This window comes from Chlamydotis macqueenii, chromosome 10, assembly GCF_036417535.1.
Source record: "Chlamydotis macqueenii isolate bChlMac1 chromosome 10, bChlMac1.mat, whole genome shotgun sequence".
NCBI lineage: Eukaryota > Metazoa > Chordata > Aves > Otidiformes > Otididae > Chlamydotis > Chlamydotis macqueenii.
This window is the reverse complement of record NC_141565.1, coordinates 7,780,845-7,805,816: the sequence shown is the minus strand read 5'-3', so window position 1 is coordinate 7,805,816 and position 24,972 is coordinate 7,780,845. Positions and strand designations below refer to the sequence as shown.

The following is a 24,972-nucleotide window of genomic DNA, read 5'->3' as shown; positions in this document are numbered from 1 at the left end:
CTGCAGTTACCTACCTGATTTAAGCCCCAAGACAAAGTACGTTGTAATTGAGCCAAAGGCTCTCAGTGTGGGTTTCTAGCTGGAGTTCTGTTTCTCCTCCTGGGGAAGGTAGAAAAGACCTAAAATGTCTAATTGTACACAAAAAGCAAGCTTGCTTGCCTGTTTCTGGTTTTATCCTTTTAAACAAATGCATAGCTAGTTGTCCTTTGCTTTTGAACAATTAAGACATCATCATGTTCGGAATTACAAACTGACTTAACACATCTTCAGAAGCAGTGTGCAGATACAGTTTGTTACAGTAATCAGGGTTTAAAGCTTTCTCAGAAGAAAACAAAAGCAAGAGGGAGATACTCAACATTGCTCACAGCAAAGCATGGGACAGCTCACCTTCTCATATCCAAGCCTGCACCGAGGCTCCCTAGTGCTGCAGAATCCCATCTGCTTTCTTCTGCCCTAGTCAGCCTGCTGGTGGTCACAATGGTGGTCACAGGGACAACTTCTGGCCCCCTCTTTGCTGCTTTCCTTCCTGGGCAGAGCAGCTTTTCAGAGGTCTTTGGGCAGCAGAGTCAGAGATGGCATTTCTATGCAGAGGTAGCAAACACACAGGCTAATTCCCCATTAATTTAACTCTCAAGTCCATTTATAAGCACCACAGACTGCCTACAGAGCCCCTCCTGCCTGCCAGACTCACAGCAGTAGGTACACAGTGCCTGGCCATTCCCTGTACTCCCCATTCTTTACTGTGCCAGGTGAGGAAAATACTCGCTTTGTTTTAAGCCTCCTGCCTGACCATCTTCTGCACTTCTGAACAGGAAGCAGCTGTTCCTGGCTTGTCTGTCTGCAGGAGCCCTCTTCTCCAGGGAGAAGAGTCCTAACTTGGGGAACTGCTTCTTAAACAGAAGCTCTTCCATACTCTGTGGCTGTTATTTTTTCCTCACTGTACTCTGAGCCCTATGTTTCAGGGTGAAAGGACACACCCTCTTCAAAGCAGGAGCTGAGCCAGGACTGAGACACAGCCCATTTTCTGTTCTTACCAAAATCATCTCCCCTCTGAACAGGGATGTTCTGCTCTGGCTCAGAGACACCTCCACATCCAAAAGCTGCCACTTTGCTTTCCCTTTCTTTCCATTAGGTGTTTCATGCCATGCTTTGGAGGTCAGCACTTCGTAGCGAAGCTCACCATCTGCTGTTCTACGTTAAAGCTCTTCTAACCCTCAGAGACTCCAGCTAAGATCAAGCTCCTCCACTATTACACTGCGATCATGACATGAAGACTTCAAATCTTCTTACTGGGGTTTCACAGCCCTCCTTCACCTGCAAGATTTTGACAATCCCCCTCAATTCCCTGCATGCACACCAGTGCTAAACACACACAAGCCCGTTGCATTTAACTTCCTCAGTCTTTTCCAGCCTGCTCTCATACAGGCATTCAGGTTGCCTTGAGGAGGAAAGTGCAGTGACCGCAGGACAGTATTTCAGTGGCACGGCCATAAGCAGCCTGGAGAAAATGGACAGAAGGAACAAGCACAAATGTTCCAACCTACAGAGCAGCGCAGGGAACAGCTGCTTTTCTCCCAAATCCCCACTGGCAGAGCAGGGAGGGGCTGGATCCACAGGACTCCCCCTCACCCAGCCAAAAGAGCTCCTGGAGCATGAGGCATGCCCTCAACCAGCAGTCTCGGGTCACATAATGAAAGCTGAAAATACAACAAAAACCAGTTTCAGTGCAAACCACTCTTTAATTTTCCGCTTTGTACAATAGAGTCAGCCACTTACAAAGTGCTAGTCTAAAAAACAGGTCTGGTATTACAGCACACACACACCAGCCAAAGCCCATCAGCTCAGAGGCAGAGAAAGTGAGAGCTGGGCCACTTTTTCTGCAGTACAACAGAGTCTGTTCAACATCCGAGCAGCGGAGGTTTAGCCCTACTGATGGGTTTCTCGGTGTCAGCACAGGCAGGGAGGTGAGGAGGAGAGCAACGGCTATTTCAGATCAATTTTTCTATTAAAAATGTCTTTTACTCCCCACCTTTTCCTCTCTTCCCCATTTTGGAATGCCCATATGATTTTCTTTCAGGGTAAAATGAACAAAAAAAAAAATGCTGATCAGAGTAATTCAGTGCAGTGCTACAGCTTAAAAAAAAAAAAAATTGCATTTGGGATGCTCCCTTCAGTAACAAGGAAAAAAAAAACAGAAACAATATTAACAGTTGTAAAAATCCCAAACAACCCCGAAAACCAAACACCAGAAGCAATTAAGCAACTCTGGTCTCACAATTCAATTTCAATGCTTTCAAAGCAAAATTCTGCAGAAGAGGATCACAACACTGGTGTGCCTGCTAGAGGCAGCCCTCCCTCCTCCTATGGTTGTCCAGTGCCCTGGCTAAGGGCAGGGTGCTGCCCTCCCTTCCCACCGCTCGGAGCAGGAGAAGACAGGGAGTACTCGGCTGGACTTCTGCTTGGCTGCAGCACAGCAGAGCTGCAGGGTGGGCACACAAGTTTCCCACGGGGCTTGTTGCCGAGAGCTGTGGAAAGGGAGTTGAGCTGGCACATTTGGAGTTACACGGATGACCCCTGTTACGCTGACCATCAGAGAAGGTTATGGTCAGCAATGAAGCCACAGGAACTGTGCACAGAGGACCGAGTGGCTGCAAGCATGCATTTCCAGGAAAAAAAAAAACCACCTCTCCTAGCCTTTGGTTCTGCCAGCGTAACTTGGCTCCAAGAAGGAAAATCCCTCCTGTTTGGTTCACCACCCTGAGCTAGATCTTTCCCTAAAAAACACAGACTAAAGCTCTAGATTTTTCCCATTTTTCACATGGAAGACCAGTTCTTCACTAAGGACTGACCTGATCTAGTGCTCACAGGAGTCCTCATTCAAGAAGAAACCTGGACTTGAGTCCTACAGGTAACACAGACAGTAAAGAAGGACAGAGGGAAGAGCATTTGCCAGCTGCGCCAAATGGAGGAGAACTATTGAACAGCTAAGGCAAAGAGACCTTGGACAGGACTGTCACATCTGCAGCCTCCCAGAAGATGATGGGGTGGGGAATCTAAAGGGCAGTGCTCAAGGGAGGAGGAGAAAGGCTGAAAGAGCAGTCCAAAAAACCAAAAGTTGCAAGAGAAAAGGCTGAAAATTCACACAATCCATTGCACTGGACTGTCATCCTTATGCAGGTGACAGCTCTGGGGACAGCACTGAGCTTTGCTGGAGAAAAGAATCCAAGGAGACACAAAAATGAGCAAAAAAGGATAAAAATGCTGCCACTGCACAAATAAAAAAAATTGTGGAGGCAGAAAAGCACTTACAGAGCAGCCTAGAAGTGAGGGGTGTAAGAGCTGGATGGAGAGGATAAAAAAATCGCCAACCTTATGGATGATATTTTCTCTGCAGAAGAATGGGAGCCCGAGCAGCTGTATCCTGCATGGCTGCGACCAGCCTGCACATGTGCCATACCATAGGCAGGTCTGATTCACTCCCAGGGCAGTTTCCTCCATGACAGGGTTCTGCGTTCATGAAAAAGGTTGAGTCAAAACTGCCCAGAAGAGCCTCAAATGCATCGTGAAAGGATACAAGAAAGAATCATTTGCTGCTTAGCAAGGGGACCAAGGTACAATGGCAGAGACTGCAACAGACAGGCCAGATGTACAAAGACTTGAACTGAGCTTCCAGAAAGGGTGCAGCAAGCCTCCCTTACACAGGCAGGGCCCAACGACAACACCAGAGAGCTGGCAGGAAGTCCCCATTCCGATTCACAGAATCATACCCACTGTACCTCTCCACAGACTCCTGCAAGGCTCAGCTGTGGCCTGGCCTCCAGCTCAGGCTGTATTCTCCTGATCCCAGCTACAACCCTCAGCCCAAGACCCACAGCCCCAGCTCAGCCCCAACCCCTGCCTCTAGCCACACAGCTCAGCCAGATTTTAAAAAGAACTTTATTGAAGCTCCAATATATATTATTTTTGGCCTCTAAATACCCAAGTGTCAGCACCTATTCCTGGCTCTCCAGTGCTATTCTGCAACCCCCAGCACTGAACCTTTCAGTGCTAGATTTTCTGCTTGACTCCTACAGAAGGAAGAAAAAATTTTCAGATGCTTCAGGCATGGCTTTAGAAGAGCAACCGCTAACATGGTGGTCAAGTGCTGGGGGTGATGTTTAGTTGGTATCCATGCCGTCACACTCTTCTTGGGGAGGAGACGGGGCAGTATGTTCGTCGCTGTTTCGGCGCTGATAAAACAGCACATACGCAGCTTTTGTCTACCAAACAGAGAAGAAAACTATCTGAAACAATCCACACAGCTTGTCTGGAAACAAAACACCCAAAGCAGGGAACCACACTTTCAGCAGAAGCTCAGATTAGCCTCAGGCCAAATACTCACCACTATTTGGTCTTCTGAAGCCACCGATACACTGCTGTCATCAAAGTAGTACCACTTGCCATTCACTTTGTTCTTTGCATAGGCAGTGTCTGTCAGGAGAAGAAACTGCAGCTCAGTACTGCAGGGAAGACGCGCAGGTAACGCCACACGAGCTGCACTGCACTAGTGATGTTCAAAACTCAAACTGAGTACGCAGGGGAGGCCAGGAGCCAGCTTTGACATTAACTACCCCAAAACTAGTTCACAAACATACACATCTTCTAGAACATGCCAGCTGGTCTAGCTAGTCCAGAACCATGTTCCACATACCAGACTTACCCCTGAGAGCTCAGACACAGGGCAAAGAAAATTAGGCAAAAAGTTACAGTGTTTTGTTAACCCTCCTTGAGCCAGAGCTTTCCCAAACGCACAGTTCAGGACTCTGCATTTTCACATTTTTCACATGAAAGGTAAGTTTTCTGTTGATGATGGATCTGATCCAGTGCTTGCAAAAGTACTCACTCAAGAAGGAAATTGGACTAAAGTCCTGAAAAGTCTATTCCAACCAAGACTTCTGTGACTATGATCTCCAGTCTCAAAACATAGCCCCCTTCAGCTGTCCTACAGTGACATGTCCTGTGAGTTCAGCACATACACTGCCAAACGGGAGTTCATCATCCTCTCACAGTAAAACGCTTCTGGGTGGTTCCAGAAGCATCACTACAGCGTGTATCTGCAAGGACACCTGATACAGGGAACTCCACCTACAGATGCATTTTGTCTATGCTGCAACAAAACCAGTGACAGAAAATACAGACTTGTCACGCCATCAGGAGAAAAAAAAACCCCCTTTGTTATACAAGACATTTTCCCTGCTATATGGGGAAAAGTGCAAAGCTGGAGACATTCTACTGCAAGTAATGCCAGGTGTGCAAGCAAGAGGTCCCAAGAACCACACGTGTGTTTGTGGCTTGTTTCAGAAAAAGTCTGGAACAAGGGAAAATGAAAGGAAAAAAAAAGTGCTTTAAATTGCTATTGCAGCAAGTAGAATTCGGGATAGGAAACTGAGAAAGGCATCAGATCCAGCTTCATGACAAGGTGTGCCCTCCGCTCTGTCTTCCTGGCCCATGGGTGACTGCTGCTCGTCAGACCTTGTCTCACCACCACTGAGGGAACCTGGCAAGCTCCTGCTGGACGGGCTCGACTGCTGGCAATCTCTGCTCTGCAGCTGTGATGCTGCACCCACACTGGACAAGCAGCTGCCTTCTGGCATGCTGCAGGGCAAGAAGCTGGCTCTTGGAGCTGAACAGACAGCTTATGCTGAAGAGTCTCCCCAGTATTCTTCAGTAAGAAGCTCCTTTCCACAATTTCACATTCAGCATGGAAAAATCTAGACTCTACTCATAAATTGGGGAACATCATCACACACTCCAATGACTACTACACAAGGTCCCACAGACATCGGCATCAGACATCAGGCAGCTGCAAACTACACAAACCAGCTAGCTGCTCTGCAAACCCTAATAGGAAGGACTTTACCTTTCAATATGATATTCACCTGCATAAAGAACACAGGTAAGTTTTGGACTAGACACCCTTGGTGAGGGCTGCTGCAGGGTCTCCAACACACAGAGCCCTCCCATGACCCCTCTGCCCGTACTTCCTCGCACACGAAGTACACAGCAGCAGTTACTCACAGTGGCCTACTCCCATGGCTCCATAGTGATTGGAAACTGCAATGAGGTCATACACATATGAGCCTGCTGTTGGATCGCAGACAAACTCGGACATGTTTAAACCCCTGGAAGGAAATCCAAAAAAGTATCAGTACACCAGTAACCAGCACTTTTTAGAAAGTGATGCATGACACCAGTGAGGCTCTGCAGGCAGGCAGCACTGGTGAAAAGTCCTGCACTCTGCTGCTCAGCAGCCAGAGGTTATTTGTGTAAAGACCACACGTCACCCCTCCCACACAGGGCAGGTCCTGGTAAACACATCAAGTACCGCCAAAGATTCAGAGGTGCTGAATACAAGACAGCTCAGAGTGTCCCTGTGCAGGCATGAAAAGTGACATAAGAGTAGTAAGGAATATGCTTCACCCCGCGGCAGGATGCAGAAGCAGCGGAATGAGGCAGGCTTTCATCTTGCACTTGTGCAACCCTCAGTACTACAGTGCAGCTCTGCCCAACAAATCTGCTAAACTCTCCATAGAAGTTCTCTTGGTTTTAAATTCATCTCAGAAGAAAGAGTACCTACTAGTAACTAGTGTTCTTTGAGATGTGTAGAACTGATTAAGGTTAAAATTTAAAAAACAAACAAAAACCCAATCAATTCATGCCTGCTGTCTTGCAGTTCAAACCTCAAAGGCAGAGCTGTTCCAATTACAGCTTTAATAGCAAGCCCAACCAACAATAACATCAGAAGTAGATTTCTTTTGACCAGCCTTTTTCAGGTTTTTTCTAGCTTGAGAGAAGACTCCTACCTGATAGGGAATTCCACAACAGTGTCAAGTTTATCCCTCCAGTATCTGCTGTATGAGAAACGTTTTAAATGTACCACCAAAATCCTGGGCAAAGACCACAAGTCAAACTTCTTTGTGGCTTGTTGATGTTTCTTACAGTTAGGGCAGTACCTGAGGAAGAAGTAACAAATGAGGACATGAACGACTACGTTAAAAGAAAAGCTTCTGGCCTTCCACTAAAAGATGCTTCAATAATGCAGTACAGTCCCTGCCTTACAGAAGGCATTTTGGCTGTGAAATACGCAGGTGAACACACTTCCTCAGAGATTTCCAAACTGCCATTTGCTTTCACTTTATAGACAAATTGTCCTACGGCAAGTGCATTAACTGAACATTGTACAAAGACTAATTTTTCTTTTGTAAATTAAAAAAAATGTTTAAAGGTCCCATTACTTCTACATTATCTCCTGATGCAGCTCAAACAGGTAACAGTTGCCAACACATGTATAGCATGTAACTGGAAGTTAATAATAAACAATCACCTACTACAATATAAGTTATTTTCTTACACAGTTAGCAAACAACCTCCAAAGATGATCTGCACACACAGTAATCGCATTTTGGATATTCAGGATCTGCTGTACCTAGTCCCTCTGGACTGGGGATTTTTGGTAGAGTTGGAAGCAGGTCAGAACTGGTTCAACGTAAAAATAATACAGCATTAAACATTAAGGTAGCCACATGCTTTTGCTCTTTACTACCACAACTGCTTCCTCTGACGCTGTCTGGAAGACAGATGTATGCTAGGAATTAAAAACAGTCTGATACTTGGAAGCTGTAAGCCCACTGCCAATTTTGTTTTTTATATAAAGGCCGGAAACAAATACTCTTTATTAATCCACATCTGCAGCCTACGGAGTCAATGACTTAACACAAAAGTGACATATTTCCCACAGACGAAGACCAAAGGACAGCCCTGGGAACTTATCAGAATCCCATGACAAATAACATGAACTCAAACAGTAATGGCATTTTGTGATAAACATGGCAGGCAGACAGGCTCTTACCACGGGTCATGTTCACCAAGCGTTTCCATAGTAGTGAAGAGCTCTATGCAGTCTCTGAGGGCTACCACAGCCACCTTCTTCTGTGGATGTAACATACTTCCATGTTTTTCAACTATCTAGTGAAAGAGACACATGCTTCATTAAATTCCACGTAGTCTTTAATCCTTGACATCACAAAAAGGAACATGCTCAAGGAAAAGGAAAATTTCAAGGCCAGGTTGGAGGGGGCTCTGAGCAACCTGATCTGGTTGGATATGTCCCTGCTCCTTGCAGGGGGGTTGGAGTAGATTGTCTTTAAGGTTCCTTCCAACCCAAACCATTCTATGATTCTATACTTACCTTCACCATGCTGCCTATTTCCGCCTCCCCATTTCCCACTCACATAATCATCTCAAGCTTTCAGCCACTCCTTTCTTGTGTTACAAACAGCGCATAAGAGAAAATATTGCATGTCCTTACAGAAAAGTTGGTAGGTTTTGAGTTTTTTTTGCAAAAGAGTAACAACAGGGAGTTCTGCTAAAAAACAAGATCCAGCAGAACTCTCACAGATAGAATTCTGAGCTTTCTACTAGGTTCTATGAATTTGTTTTCTGGTTTCTTTCCGGTTTCTTTCCGGGTTGGGTTGTACTATGAACTAGACTACTAGCTTTGAAATTAGAACATCTATTTGTCAGAATACACTGGAAACAGATCAGCAATCATAGATGTACAGACCTTATCACTAAAGATTTTAATTAAACATATCTCACGCTAGTGACTTCAATTTTTACGAAAGGAGCTATACCTACATTTCACCATTTACTGTAATCTTAAGTACCATGCAAGCGTACACAGAGATTATTTATGAAAAGAGCATACTACAACCTGTGCCTCCTGTTCATCAAAAAGTAGCCTCCGCGTATCAGAATCCCAGTCCATAGCAAGTGCAGAAAAAGCTACAAGAAAGAAGAAATATTTATTGCAAAGGTGTAAAAGGAAGGAAGAAAAAAGACAGCAAGACAATAATTACCATTCAGTTTTAAGATTTTTCCTTCTACAATGGAGTTTATCTCGGAGGTCCCAGAGGAATTCACGAGGCTAAAAGTGAAATACTGCTTCTTGCGAGGCTGCAGATCTCTTGCTGACTCGATCTGCATACAACCCTCAGAGTGGCAGGGATCAACTTCTGCCAACTTTTCCTTGCCTTCCTGTCCACCATCCTGATGCTCCATCTCTTCAACATCACCTAGCAAAATTTAAAACAACCACAACATTAAAGAGCTTCAGTGAGAGTTCAGACTGCCACCTCACATGGACAGCTGTTTGCACGAGCCTGACACACATTGATTACCCATAAAGTAATTAAAAGACATGCAAAAAAAAGAAATCTGTGCTTGCTAACCACTATATCTGAAGTTGTATTTTTTCCTTTAGCAGATGCTAGGCAACATGCTGGGTTTTATATCCTAGTATCAGACACGATGGACAGTGCTCAGATCACAGTAGGTTAACAACCACACCTTTTGATAGCGCATCCTAATAAACATCCCAAGGGAGAATCAGCAAGGTTGCAGTTGGGTGCCTTTACAGAAGGGAATACATAAGTCTCCAAGAGAGTTATTTCCATTCTTTGGGAAAAATGGGCAGATTCTTTCCCCCCATTTAAAGTTTCCCATTTAATTGTTCCAGTTGTTACTCTCACAGCAGCACAAGTGAAGCATTTCAAAGAGGAAAGGGAAGCGTGCATTTGCCATCAACAGTAAAAGCTTCCTTGTAAGCATCTAACCTGGGAACGAGACCTTCTGATTCTAGGTCCATGAATAGAAAATATCATTTCAACTTCATTTCTCCAGAACTTGTCTCTGTGATCTAACAGGACAGTTTTCATCACGAAAGAGTATTACGAAAGGAGTTGCCTTAGGAGAGAGGCAAATGAACATCTAATAGGGAAGCAAGGACTTCCCTAACATGGGTCAAAGATGAATACACACCACACCTTGTTCTGCTGCTGCTTATGTACGTCTGATCTCCCTTGGAAGGAAAATGGTCTAGAAGACCATACCTTGCAGAACTCCTATGCAATAGTGTGTTTTTATCACTGTGAAATACAATCTGCTAGAGTTTAAGCCAAATACACACAGCACAAAGCAAATGCTAATAAGAAGCTTTAAGTGCTGAAAAGCTTCCAGTCAATTTGGAAAGGACTTTACCTTCAACCACACCATTGGAGCCACTGCAGGTTCCTTTGTCTGGGCAGGGTGTACAGTGTTCTTCCAAAGGGAGTTTTGCGTAGCGGCTGAAGACAGGGAATACATTTGTCACACGATCATACCAAAGCTGTACGTTACAACAGCACCTCTCCCCCCCATCAGTTCTTGCTCTCCAATACCCGCTAGCAAACAGGAACCCATCCTGTACAGCCCCCTTTACAGACCAAGAGCTCTCAGACTGAGTCAAACAACAGTTTAGTAAGTCTCTGTTCTCACTTGTTCCGAGTTTTACTGGCAGTAGAAGGAAAAGGCAAGAATAAGTTATTGCGGCCTCATCCGAGAGCCCTGAAAACGTGGCCTGAGCTCTGCTCCTGACCCATTTTGCAACACCAAGGAGACAGCTTCCCTTGCGACTGCCACCGGCACTGCCTTACAGCTTGCTTTTACAGAGCCAAAAAATCCCAGGAACTTGAAACGTCCCTGGGACATCCAGATACCAATGCAATGCAAATCCTGGTGTGAATGCCACGCACAGACCAAGGAAAGTTCTTCCCCTTAACAAGGATGCAGTAATCCTGTTACAGTAACTGAATAAGCGACCGCTAGAACTTTGCATCGGTTCAAAAGGCACAGACAGGACTTACCTGATCTGCTCCAAAACCACGCTGTACAAGTGATCCACAGTGAGCCTGTGTTTCAGCACCGATATTAAGAGCGGCTGACCAAAGAGTACGGTCCCTGAAGTATTGCTGGACTGCCTCACTGTCTTCTCCCGAAAGTAAACACAGAGAGTAACACACTCCGAGTCGTCCGCGCTTGGCTTGCAGACTTCGTATCTGTTCGAAAGACAGGTATTTCCACGGGTTATTTCCTCTGCCAAGCAGCACAGCGAGAACCACCAATACGAACTCAGTCCAACACGGTTCTCCACCAGGTCCTCCTGAGAAGGACAAAAAGGGTTGTACTCTTCACGCGACAGAGCAGTTTCCTGAACACTTCCCACGGCTCACAGGATACACACCTACCACCAACTCGGCTGCCACCTTCCCTCTGTCTTCATTGCTAATTCACATCCCTACTGCCACTCACCTCTCCAAACATTACCCTGCCATCTACAAGTTGCTTCAACCGGATCATGGCACCAGGGAAAAAGACTAAATGCACTTTCAAATCCCTCAAGACAGTGTTTGTTCCCTCTGGAGAAAGAAACCTTCTTCATACCTTGGGTCCCGCACTCTCCCAGCCTCTCGTACGGTTAATGGCCTGAGCTCACATCTCTGACCAGCCAGTGGTTCAGAAAAGCAAGAGGTTAGAAACATCTGCTTCACGTAAAAATCCAAGGACAGTAAAGACACAAGAAAAACCTTCTGGAGGAAAACAAACAGCTCTGGAGAACACAGAGGAGACTGAGACACAACTTGTGCTACTGGGTGAAACAGCAAATGAGATATTGGCAGATGTCAGAGTCAAAAGAAAGCACGGGGTCCAACACTATCACATTGTTTGCTTCAGGACTATTCATTACAAAAGATTCATTTTCAGAAATGTCAAGTCACATTGATCCTTACTTTAGTGAGTCACCTCTCCCAAACTTACCTTAAAATTGAAAGAGAAATAAAGATTTCACTAAAAATATCACTACAAACAATGACCAAGACCACAACTGCATATCTGAATGTACCAACCCTTAACAGCTCTTACACTAGACAAGCCTCGTCCTTTCTTCCAAGAGACAAGAAAGATTTTTTTTTTCTATTCCTGTGTTCAAAATGCCCTTGGAGAGCAGGGAGAAGAACAAACTTTAGAGTTGTAGTTCTCCACCCTACTTAAACAAAAAGGAGAACTCAGCTTGGGGCTTCCACTGAGTCAGCAGAGTACATGAAGAACAATGTCCTTCCAGAGAGCCCCAGCCCAGCCCACCAAGAGCACTGGAGATCAGTCAGCGTAAGACAGCCCAACGCAAACGGCTACTGAGGTTTTCTAGGCTGTCAATGCTATTCAGCTGACACAGCACTAGATGCAGTTCACACCATCTCAAGTTTCCTGAGAAACAGCACCACAAAGAGGTGAATTATTTTACTTAGCACTGTTTAAATAACAAAAGACCATACTCAGTCCCAAAATATCATCTACGATTAACCCCAGGTCCTGTGAGACCCTGAAGCTGGACTCCTGTAAAACAGACCAGCACACCACACGCACATTCCTTGAAATTCCTGCAATTGCCTCTCACATGTACACTGTGCTCTGCAAGCAGCAATTAATGCAGCTCCCATTTACACCCCACCCTCAGGCACCTGAATGAAGCCCTGCCCATGTGACGGAACAGATGGGACAGAGAGGAAAAGCCAAGCATTACCCATACGCAGGTGTCAACCATCACAAACAGCCAGCATGCTGCACTCCTACAGCACCCTGCAAAAGAGCGTCTCGCACACTTCTCACTGAAACGTATCAAATTTGGTTACTCAAGTGCCCCTCTACCCACTCCACCTCCAAACAGCTTTTACATGCAAGTATCAGAGGCAGATACATCAGAATCGGGACGCGTCATTTTCTGAGTCTCTTGAGCACGTCAGCCCTTCTGGAAAAAAAAAAATCTAAGATAAAATACTTTATCTCTAAAGGAGACTACAGAGCCGACACCGAGAACTACTGGGCAGTACACAGTAATTCTGTATCTTACAATTTCATTGGAATAACAGAACACAAGATGGTGCCACAGCAGACTACACAAGGCGGCTTTAGAAGCCAGTCGTTAGCGCAGCTGTTACCATGCTACTGGACACTGGCTGGTTGCCTTTGTAACTCATGACACCTCTGAGAAGTGCCTGAAAGCTGCTGAGCAATAGGGTGGGACTCGACCAGTCTCCAGCAGCATTACGAAGGCTTCAGCTCTGTGGTTATAATTCAGAAAGGAGGCAGTGAGCAGCGAAGCAGGTAACTTCTGTTCCCCTGCAAACTGAGGTTAATTGAGCAAGCGCACAGGAGCATGAAAAGCTACAGAAAGACAAGGCAGAGCTACACAAAAGCCCTGAAAGCAAAAAAATCCCCTGAGCTGAACGCGAGGCTAATATATATGTTGGATGTTATTGAAGAATTCCCTCCCAAGTGCTGCAGTCTATGATATTAATTCCAGCTGGAAAACACAATGTGGATCACAAGTCGGTCTACAGCAACAACCAAGAAAATAAGTATATTTTCTAAGAGAATGAAGAAGAGTAGAAGAAAATGCCATTGCAGAAGCTGACATGCAGATCTGTCTGAACAGGATTACTACTGCCCACCAACCCAGAGATGCTGCTATGAAATTACAATAGGTTCAAAAGTTGACAATAAGAATGAACAGAGGACTGGAAAAACCTGAGTGAAAATGCTGCACATATTCTGATCTCTTCTAGGAAGCAGAAATACTCCTAATCTGTTTACTTTCTTTCATAATACCAGAACACATACAAACAAGTAAAGTAGGGGACGAGAAACTGCAAGAGTTAAAACTTTTTGAGACAAGCTGGATATGGGATTTTGCCAGTCTTACAGAGAAGCAAGATTTAAAAGGATGAGGGAATTCCACCAGCAAGATTTTTACAAAGCTTAAAAAAATACAAGCTCATTTTGGAAAGGACACAAACCCTAATTTCAAAGAAGAAAACATTGATTTCAGTAAGTAAGAACAAACTTCTTAGATCACTCTGCTACAATATCTCGCACATCTCAAACATTTCATACAGAACTACTGGACTAGCTGGTCTGCTAACCTAACTCAGTTCAGTGACTGTTGTAGCCTCAGTCACACGAACAAACCTGATGTTTCTGCAGCCAGTCACGGTTTTTCAAGACCATGAACTCATCTGACCATAATACACAGCATGTTGTAAGAGAAGGCAGAAAACATGGTACGTATGGCAAACTAAATATACTTTATTCAAATATGCACACTTTTATAGGTTAAAGGTGACCTGCAAATCAATTTGTCAAATTCTTATCAACATAAACAATATATTATATTATATGCCCCATTAGCCAGGCTAAGAGAACAGGGGTATCTCATTTATTGATCAAAACATTTTTCTTCTTAGGCCTTAAGAACCAAGAAGAAACAGTAAGAGCGATACCCTTGAAACGGGCTGCGGCGTTTGTTTTCCAGTGGTACTTACCTGACCCCTTGTAGGCCGGCTCCAAGCTCCAGCAGGATCCCTGGGTGATGTGATTATCACCAGCATGGTGCATGCGTGCGTGTTACATTGGAGCGGAGCCGAGGTCCTAGCGGGGCCGGACTTCACAGAACCTAAGAAAAAGAAATAGTAAGCATTTCGGTCATGTGCTGAATGCTGCTCTCTGCTTAGCCTGGAGAATGAGAGCATTCAGCACAAACCCTGAACCAACGCCGTCAAATTGATTTGCAGACCACCTTTACGTAAGGGACTTTCTGACCATTTGCCACAGATCTCCCTGTCTTTGCACAGGAACAACATGTCTTGAGAGAAACGTTTACAACACTGTGACAAGTGGGCTACTCCCACCCTTCTTTGGCTGCACTGCCCCGACACATCCTGCCAGAGGTCTCGCTTCAAGTCCTGCATCAAACCCCTCCGTGTCTGCAAGCAGCTCCCCTCTTCTCCGATGTGGAATATTAACACAGCTCGCATCAGGACTACACTACGTTTCCAAGCCTGTCATGATGAGAAAGACAAGTGCAAAGCCTCATGAAAGAACGGGCTTGGAGAATCCCAGCTCCAAATTCTCCTCCGCTTTCAGGTGACCTGGAGCAGAAAAATGTATTTTTCTGTCCTTTTGCATAAAAGGAGCCAGGTTAATCTTGGGATGCATCTGAGAGTTACTTGAACTCACTTAAATATCAGGAAGCCCAGTAACATTCACATTTCTTCTTTTTGAAGCTTTACTGTCAGAGAGCACAACAGGTAAGGTAATACACCACAAGAACTGATGAGACAAACTGAGCAACTGAAAGGGAAAAACATATCTTAGCCATCTAGGGCAGGTTTCCCCACCTCCTCGCCACCCCAAATTACTGTCCAGTCACCTCAAATCCCAAATGGAGTCCAACTCTCACCCCCCTCCCCAGTCCACATATTCAGCAGCTCCCACCACTTTAGTGGGACGTGAAAATTCACAAAGCATAGCCCAGGACGCCCAAGGTGCCTTGCAAAAACCTCAGAAAGCCGAACTTGTCTTCCCTTATATCCCTATGGTGAAAACAGGAGAAAGGACAGCTTTCCTGACCACTGAAATCACCTAAAAAGGTGCAGGCTCAATATTCGACGCATCCCATGTATTACACGTTTCACAAATACTCATCAACAGTACAGCCTGGACTACAGCATCTGCGCCTGCAGGCTCAGCCCTCTGTCAAGCAAACACAAGAAAAACAACAAAGCACATTGCAGCTACGCTACGGCTACTGCAATGCGTTGTGTGAGCTCCTGCTCAGGGACATTTTCAACGGAAGCATTTCATGGAAATTTATTTACTCAGTAGCCAACCAATACAGAGGCCTAAATCGAAAGCTGATACTTTACTGACATTGGTGTCAAAAGCAAGACATCTGTACAAAAGTACTGACTTTGTGTGGTTTTTTGTTTAGGGGGTTTTTTTCCCTTTTGTTTGGAGTTGGGTTTTTTGGTCAGTGGTTTTGTTTTTTGCTTTGTTTTTTCAAATCACATCCCTGCTGGGGCACAGACATTCTACAGTATTAGACTCTTCCCTGAATTTTGACTTGACCTGTGCGTTGCTAGCTGGCCAGCACACGATACTCTAAATTCTGAAGTCTGTCAAACAAACAGGGACACTGCTGTCATACGCAGACCCAGGTCTGGCTACATCAGCAAAGTAAACCTGGAGAAATGCTGCAAGAGACTGACTATTCATAGTCAAATTTTTCGGTCCTGAGACAACTTAAGGTGATGCTAAGAAATGTACAGAAGGCAAGAACTGCCGGTTTAAGTTACTTCAAGACCTTAAAGCTTCAGAAGCACTGAAACAACTGATTTCTGTTACAGAAGAGCCACCCTGGTGATCACAGGTGGGAGATCTGCTGGACTCTGAGCAAAGTCCTGTTTAGAGAGGAGCAAGGAGAGCAAGGAACAAAGGAACAATTTGATGGCAGCCGCTGATGAAATCAGAGTCCAGGGCCCTTGTAGCGGTCACTACACACTCACTCTCTGCATTCTCAGACTCCAGCAAACAGCCACAGATGATTACTAATACAACCTCGGTTTGCTTCTGCCAGTGGAAAGGGGGAGTACTTTTCAGGTAAGGAATTTGTTACGCCGTTAGGAAGAGGATTTAAACACTAGCAGGAGGCAGGGAAGCATGCTGTCTTCAGTTTATCACAGCTTCTGTCACAATGCTCTGTGTGGCTATCAGGAAGGAACAAATTAAAAGACCTGTGAGCATGCCCAAATTCAAAGACGAGGCAGCAAAATCCTTCACAAAAACACCTCAAAAATCAATAGGACCCACTGAGCAGCCTCCAATTTTAAAATGTACGTTTGGGGAATGTACATGTGACGAATCTCCTGAATACGCTGTGCTGACTTAGCTCTGTTTTCAACTGCTCACCTCTTGGCACTCTGTTTTCTAACCAGTGAAACAAACTTTGCTTCTAGCTTCAATTACTCAAAACAAGCAATGAGATGTACACGTTACTTTTTGCCAACAGAGAAGTTTTGCCACTGGACGTTACCGGAAAACAAGAACAGATGATCAGTATATAAATGGACAGGATCAATAGAACATGAATTAGGAGAGAGTTCAAAAGACAATCTTACCCCTCCAAAAGCAACTCAGATAACTCGGTCTTAAACATTCAGATTTAGAACACCTGAAAAAAACTTATACAAGACAGTTTCAAATTACTGAAGAGTTTTAATTCACAGAGATTCCAAGGATTCCTCAGACCATGGGCTAAATATGAAGAAAAATTTAAAAAATTTCCTGCAAGAAATCTAAGTCATAATTTCTTAGAAACACGTAACACATGGACTAAGCAAAAAAAAAAAAACAAAACAAAACAAAATGCCTTCAGCATATCCTTAATGTCATCAGTTTGCAAGAGCTCAACGAACCAAGCATCTAACACATCTGGTCTTTAATCCAACCAAGTCCTTTCAGTGACAATTTTCAAAGTTTCTACCAGTGCCGCTGTACTCTCACAGCCTGCTCACCTCAGGCTCTGCAAGCAACTAACAGCAAAAGGATCAAAATTCCTAAAGAATCACTCAAACCTGCATTTCAGAAATCCCAAGCGACCCAGCCTGATCACTCCCTCCTTGTACCGATCGTAACACAAAACTGATGTACTGTCAACCTCTCCTTTCACACCCGCTTCAGCAGATACAAGACCTTAATAGACGGAAATAGACTGGAATTTAAAAATCTTCATGCCACTATTAGTATTTCTTGAATAATTAAATCTTAGAACACCTAAGAGCAGACTTTTTATACCTAGACACGCAAGCAGATTTTCCGCAAGAAAAGTAATTATGCATTGCCTTTAAACAGAAAGTTTTGCTCTTGATGAGCAAGTGTTTCTCTGCTGTGTTTCTGACACAAGACTCCCTTTCAATAAAAGAATGGTGGTTTTTGGTCGTAGGTTAGAATATCGCTTTGTGTATCTTTTTCCTGGGAGCATCACCCAGCTTGCCTAAAAATGCCAGTGAAAGTGCACCTGTGATCCAGACACAGATTCTCATCTCTGAAATAGCCTTGTAGAAAGTCCCAAACAGCAGAACAGATCAAACAAAGCGTTCATCATTACCCAGGGCCATGGCTTCCTTTGTGTTAGGAAAACACCTGCTAAACACTGCACATGCCGATGTGCTGCTAAGAGAGGTATTACTGTACATCATGCAAGAGGTCTACAGAAGGCTTAGGTTTTGAGAGGGCAAAATAAAAAAATTCGGGTTTTCTATCCTGAAACCAAAGCAAGTGGTTTGTAGCATTCTTCGCATCACGGCCTCTTCCCACTTTACTCACACAAAGATGTCGTCTTTTGGCATGATATGATTTAAACCTTCATCCTTTTGGAAGATTTTGTGGAATCGATGATTATAGACGTCTGTCACCACCATCTAGAACAGTAAGTGATATTTATAAAGAGATTATAAGAAAAGCTTACAGAAATTTAGGCAAACTAACTTTAAACTCAAGCAACAGTTTATTCCTATTCTTTCTTTACTGCAGTTCCCAGCACACCAACATCAGTGCTGTTTTCCATAACCACCCAGCAGCTAACCAGCTGTATTTGTTAAGACGGATCAGAAAAACAAAGCAACTAACAGCCTGATTTCACAGAGGTACTGAGGAGATGCACTTCCAACAGCTGCACGTCAGCCTGGTGGAAACAACAGCACAGATCCCAACAAACATCAAAGTGGCAACAGGCTAAGATTTCAGACATGGATCACTCACACCTGTCATTCACTGAGATCAACTGAAGGGCTGCACTGGCATCCTGAAAATACCCCACCAACTACAAAACCATTCCCTCTGGAAAAGCTCGCCTGATCCCTTCGTTTTTAAAAGGATCTTTGAGAAGAGGTGGACCCACAACAGACACTGAACATCTCTCAGGACTAAGAAACTACACTATCAGAAGTGTTGGGGGTGGGGGCAAGCTTCTCTCAAACTTCTCGACTGCAATGGAAGTATCCGAATAAACACACACAGTCTCATGCATCTTTTTATTTTACAACTAAAAATAGCATTCAAGCTTGTTAGCATTTTGTCATTACTCCATTAAGTTCAGCTTAGCACCCATCTAAAAGCCAGGCCACCAAAATGCTTCAAGAAAAACTAACACTTATCAAAATTACTGTGCTGCATTTATCCTTACATTTTCCGCAGGAACACCAGAGAGTAAGGAGAGCGTTTCACACAGATCTGAGATGGCTCCCATCATCGGCAGCACAAGCCGGTACTAGAAACAAAGAGAACGTCACGCTTACACCAGGCAAAATAAACCCATAAAACCCACACGAGGCAGACTGCAAGAAAACTGAAAGAAAACTTTGAATTTGCAGGAGTTCTGCTGAAGTCAAGGTCACAGGCACACACTTTAAGGTCTTCTGGATCGCAGCTCTCCCTTACAAAGCAGGGACCTGGAAGGAACGAGAGAGTCTTAAACAGCTGGTCTTTTGCTTTGGTCAGGCCCAGCAGCGGTAAAACACACAAACCCTCCTAAGCAGATCAGACCACTTCAGTCCTCATTTGACGGACAACGTCATTGACACAACCTGCGGTTTACTTCTTTTCAGAGTTCTGCTCTGGACATACCCTCAGACTGAAACACATCTCCCTGAAAAGGACACACCATGCATTACACTGCGCTGGGGCTGGCTGTGAGAGAGTTACTTCCCCAGTTACACCCTACATGGCGTCACATTTTGGATCGGTAGCTAAAACAGGGTTGATCCTGCACTGATGCTTTAGCCACTGCTGAGTTGTGCAGCACCAAGGCTCTCTCTTTGTCCCCACTCTGCCCCCTCAGCAGACAGCCTGGGAGGGAACACAGCCAGGACAGCTGTCCTGAACTGCCCAAAGGGCTGTTCCGTACTGTACAGAGTGATGCTCAGCAATAAAAATTGTGGTAGAGAAAGAAAGGGTGGTTTTGCTTTCCAGGGTTATTGCTCAGACAGTGGTGGGGCACTGGTCTGCTCATGGGAGGTGGCAAGTGACTTCCTTTGTGCCATTTGTGCCATCGTCCCCACCTCCCTGCTTTTCCTTCACCTATTAAACCATCTTTATCTCAATCCATGAGTTTTCTTCCTTCTGTCCTTTCTAGTCTCTCCCCATTCCTGCTGGGGAGAGGGCACGGGGCACTGAGTACGAAGCTGCTTTATTTCACATGTTCAATTCCCAGTTTTTACATTTAAAAACCCAGCCTACCTCACTCAAAGGTGGACATCAACGTCCTTTAGATTACCTGAGAAGTGTCAACTTTAAAACCTAAAAGAAAGACACAGATGACTTCAAGAAATTTGTCTTCAACATGTCTCACCTGCACAGGTCTACGCTGTGGGTCTGCATATACCAGGGTAACTTCCATGAGACGATCTCTTCTCAAGGGCAGTGGAAGGGTTAAGTAACAGAAGGGATCAAAGGTCACAGAAACTTTGGAGCATTTGGGACAAACAAGAGTAGATTTGAAAAGGCCATGGAAAATATCCACAATGATAGAATCATTCCTCAGCCTATGATTCTCCCAGGCCTCTTTTGCCACCTCCTATAAAAAGGAAAATAAAAATTAAAAACTTATTTCTCGCAAATACTTCCATAGCACGGCAAGCACAGGGACCAAAGAAAACTCAGAAAATTGATACCGGTGGGTAAATTTCACAGAAATAGAGGTCTGCTAGTGTGTGCAGCATACCACACCGGAATTCTTTCCTCAGTGAAACTAAGCCAAACCAAGTCAAACGTAACACATCTATTTTAGCTGAGTCACTTGGTCAGGTGTTCCCTGGTGCACACAATGCTAGAAGCATGAAAGGATCCAAGGGGACAGTGACAGGGTGACATGATGCTCTTCAGGACAGAAAGCTGCTAACAAGATATGCCCCACTCTCCTTCATGAGGAATGGACTGCTGCCCCCTGCTTTCTGAAAGACAACTACAGTTAGCTTCCAAGACATAAGTGGAGTTCTTCTTGGAAAATCATGGCCCATGTCTCACAAAGTATAAAAGTAGACAAACTACAATCCCTTGAAGACTTTCACAATAAAACTTTTCGACTCCTTAACTAAGTACATCTGATAACTGATATTTGTCTATTCAATGCAATCAGAGGCTCTTCTCAGCATGAGACTTCTAGTTTATGGTACAATACCATATAGTTTTTATATATCTCAAGTGAAATAAGTGCCTGAGATGCACAAGCACTGCAATGCTACTGTCACTAACTGGGATGCTGAGATGGGAACAGAGTAACGGGCTCCCAAAACTGCAGTGATATGGATGCAAGGCAGAAATACATGTCTATCTGCTACATCAGGTGGAGGGAAATACCTAAACAAAATGAAGGCATCTGGGCATTCTTTCCATCACACAGTTATCAGCATTTCTTGGATGTCATTTGATACTCTGCTGTCTACTACTGGGACACTGGAACAGCTGCTTACAACCCCATGACCAGCGCATGTGTTCAGATCCGTATTTGAGGGGCACCCCAGCACCTCCACAGGAGAATGCTCCCAGTCCCACCCTAGCTCACAGGGAAGTATGATGGCCTGCACAGTAAGCACTATCCTCAAACTGCTACTAGAAGCTGCTGCTCAGTCCATCTGGAGGAAGAAAGTGGGCCTAAGTATTCAGGAGAAAAGGCTGTGGTAATAACTACAGTCTACTTTTAGGCAGCTTTTACATTGTGAGATCAAGTTAACTTCCTTTCCACTGCAGAACCCTGTCAGTGTTGTACCATAAGCACATCTTCCTGCACGCCCGTACCGGAACAGATGTTCTACTGTAAGGCATGGCAACAGCAGTGTGTCACAAGGTGCCATGAGTCAGCTAGGCCATAAAGCATGACAGGGTTCTCCCGTCCCAGGTACACTGCTTTATAGGGAGGATGTTTGTGTGGCCTGTGAGTAGGAAGGTCAGGAAGTGTCACGAAACCAAATTAAAGTCCCTTGGAAGCACTACCTGCCCTACCCTCAAGTAAAGGGCACCATACCGAATCAGGTCTGCCATTGGCATCCTTCAGCTCCAAGTAGGGCTTCTTCTTCACCCTGTTCAAATCCTCATGCAAGCCATCTAGAAGAAAAGCCAAGAGCTCCTGCGAATCTTGTTGCTGGTATCCTGAAAACTGAGGAGCAAATCGGCCAACCTGCGTCTGAAACACAAAGGCAAGAGTCAGAGAGGGGCGAGCATTACCTCTGTGTAGAAGACAAGAACAGAAACACTCACATCTTGGCTTTAGCGGAGATCAACTCCATGGTACCTTATCTCAGCAGTAAACCACAGTGAACTGGATGCTAATGCAGTAAGGGTGCCAGAATAATTTTCCCGACTATTTTTATTTTTCCTCCCCTAGTGTTGAGCTGGATGTATGCATGTAGTGCTGTCACACTAGAAATCTAAGTTATCAATACTAATTCAGGAACCTGTAAACAACCAGCAAACAAAACCCATACGCCTGATGTATTTTGTACTTCAGTTTCTCTTACAGAAACCTATAGTTCCCAAAATGAAGATTTGCTGCAGGGTAGCATCTTGAAGCAGATGGACTGCAAGACTGAAAATGCTTGCAGAACATACTTATGAACTAACAAAACTGGCTTAAAACCAAATCTGAAATCGCGACAGTAATCCCTAGCTATTCTAAAAATTGTGATATGAAGCTAAGAAATGTAACAGCCTGAGTTAGCAAGAACCAGAAACATACAGCCAGAGCACAGCCACGTACAGACTCTTATTTCCTAAGTGCTGTCTCACAACACCGCCATTTGGTGTTCCCACTTCTACAAAAAACAAACACCAGAAAGGGGTCCCACAGGAAAACCAACAGTTAGCTGAAGGAGTCAGTTCTAGTGACCACCACTAGTTTTCACATAAACACAGAGACTCCAACAAACTTGCAGAATTATGCTTCGTACATTTTAACCATTCGAGATGGCAACTACAAGGAAGCCCAAACTGAAGGGCTGTTTATATTACAGAGACAGCTAACACTGTCACTAAATCAACAACAATCGTACTAGGAAATAAAGAGTAATTCCTCTTTCAGTCTTAGACAAGAACAGTCCACATTAACACACTTTTACTGATGTCCACTACAGACTCACATATCTCCTCTGAACAGAAGTTTACCGCTCTAATAGCGGTGGATGATGTGCCAGCAACTCCAAGTCACAGAAATTAAACAACATCTTGTTGCTTCAGAACTACCTACAGAAGACAGATTCCTATAGTCTATAAGACTTTGCTCCAGGTCTCGAAAGCATATACCCTCACGTTCAAGACCATGCAAAACCTAAACACCAACAGGATGCACGTTTACATTAAGATCAGGTCATTGGTTATTTCATGCATTTGGGATGTTATTCTCCCTCAGCATACTGAGATCACGCTACAGAAGCAAACTCTTAGTGTTCCTTGGATGCTTTGATTACGTTGTTCTAGACTGGAGCATCTTTGCACTATGTTTAAAACAAAAGAGCTACAGTTTTTCTAAGGGTTCATATACAACCACTACACTGTGGTATTTCAGCTGAAAGCAGCTCTTTACACTGAAGCACTGGAAACATTACATCAATAGATATGTTAGAGATAGGGGGATGCATTTTGCTCTCTACTTTATAATTTCACTTTTTAAATTTATAACTTGCACACCTTTTTTCACTAAAGTTCACAGCTGGCAATTCACATGACCTTGCCTAGTTTTGTAGCAAGGTTCATTTTGATGCCTCTGTAAACAGCTCTCAGGCTGGACGGTCATTTACTAAGTCAGGCACCTGACACGAAGGAGCAGTAACCAATTCCAGGGTACGACACTACTCACCAGCAAGTTCCTCCCTGTACCCTGGAAATCATTTACATAAAACGTGAAACCACACTGAAGCAATTCTGTCATTACTGCTTTCATAACACCAAAACACATGGAAGGTGTGTATTAGCTTTCCCTGTTTCTTCTGTCAAAGAGCTACGCTACCAGAACATGCAGCACTTACTTTAAACATACGCGGGGCCACGTGAGACTGTCTCCCAGACCAAATCTGTTTAATGAGGTCTGCATAGGCTTCTGCAATTTCCCCTCTCATCCCCAGTGGATTGTTCTGATTTATTTCAGCTTCATATTTATCTTCCAGGAAGTAGTCAGTCAGAGGAGGAGTGTTGCTCAGACACTGAAAAAGCATGAAGAAAAGTAATTTGGTGCACAAGACAATAAATCTGTGCAACAATGAAATAACAAATCCAGCTTTCTCACGAGAATACATACTAACCTATTAAAAAAACTGGTGAGACTGAAATTGAATATCTATTTAGTAAAAAAAAAAAAACCGCACAAAAAAATTAAAAACCAAAAATCTACTGGGAGGGCAGGACACTGTAACCAGTGCAACTCACATACACGGTTGAAATAAACATCACCACCAAATAAGCATTCAAACTACTAACAGCTCATTTCTGAAGCACGGTTCCTCTTCACAGATGCCACACTGACTTCTCTCCTATACAATATATTTGCCTGCAAGTGTAAGCCTTCCCTCTGGAGTAGTTTGTACTGGTTTATCTAGCTTAAGGCTCACTGGACTGCAGCTCCTTGGTTCTCCTTCAGAAATTTGTTTAAAACTGACATCACATTTGTCACCTTCCATTCCTTTGGTGCAGAAAAGTTTTAGGCGTTCATTTAAAGTTACTGTATTTATCAGTTCAGCAAAGCAAAGCAACTTTTGAAAGGAAGATATCTGCGCTTTGTATTACGTCCCTCCACATTTTGTTAATTTGTTCTGTAACTTCCACTGACCCTTCAATTTGAGCAGAGTCTCTTGGTTGGTATAATGCTGAAGCCTGTCACAAAACCAAGCCTGCAAGTGTCAGAAGAGTAAAGTTTACCATCACAGTCCTGCCAACACTCACCAAATCCCTTAATTACTGTAAGTTGACCTGTTTTCCCACACATTACCGAGGTTCTAGGGTAGGCTACCTTACTGACGCATTACATAGAAATCTGCATGGAACAGGTCAGGAAGGACTTTAGAGATGCCACCTTAATGTTCTCAGGTCTACATCCCACATCCACTCTCTAACCTTGAAATTCTAATACAAGCAACAGCGAGAACAAGAGAGGTCCTTTTTCATTCCTGAGGTGAAACATAAGTATACTTTATCCTGTGAAGAACCACACGCCATTAAAAAAGTCCTCATCAAAAGGTT

At 44.2% G+C, this 24,972-nt stretch overlaps 1 protein-coding gene across 14 annotated transcripts in view; it reads right to left on the bottom strand.

Moving 5' to 3' along the window:
- Positions 1–1,719: 1,719 nt before the first annotated feature.
- The window catches only part of USP4 (ubiquitin specific peptidase 4), a 75,068-nt gene continuing 51,815 nt past the window's right edge, over positions 1,720–24,972 (bottom strand). For 8 of the 14 annotated variants that reach the window (XM_086755726.1, XM_086755728.1, XM_086755731.1 and 5 more), the window contains 14 exons: positions 23,766–23,939; positions 21,770–21,928; positions 20,099–20,323; positions 18,935–19,018; positions 18,076–18,170; positions 10,722–10,913; positions 10,078–10,163; positions 8,898–9,113; positions 8,753–8,823; positions 7,889–8,004; positions 6,843–6,992; positions 6,058–6,161; positions 4,382–4,470; positions 3,919–4,259 (listed from right to left, as the gene is read on the bottom strand). In XM_086755726.1, coding sequence (XP_086611852.1) covers positions 4,158–4,259; positions 4,382–4,470; positions 6,058–6,161; positions 6,843–6,992; positions 7,889–8,004; positions 8,753–8,823; positions 8,898–9,113; positions 10,078–10,163; positions 10,722–10,913; positions 18,076–18,170; positions 18,935–19,018; positions 20,099–20,323; positions 21,770–21,928; positions 23,766–23,939 — 1,863 coding nt within the window. In that variant the 3' untranslated portion in view covers positions 3,919–4,157. Of the gene's footprint in view, positions 4,260–4,381; positions 4,471–6,057; positions 6,162–6,842; positions 6,993–7,390; positions 7,607–7,888; positions 8,005–8,749; positions 8,824–8,897; positions 9,114–10,077; positions 10,164–10,721; positions 10,914–18,075; positions 18,171–18,934; positions 19,019–20,098; positions 20,324–21,769; positions 21,929–23,765; positions 23,940–24,972 lie in introns of those variants that run through there. The other 6 variants (XM_086755734.1, XR_015259580.1, XR_015259576.1 and 3 more) reach the window with 6 other exon arrangements.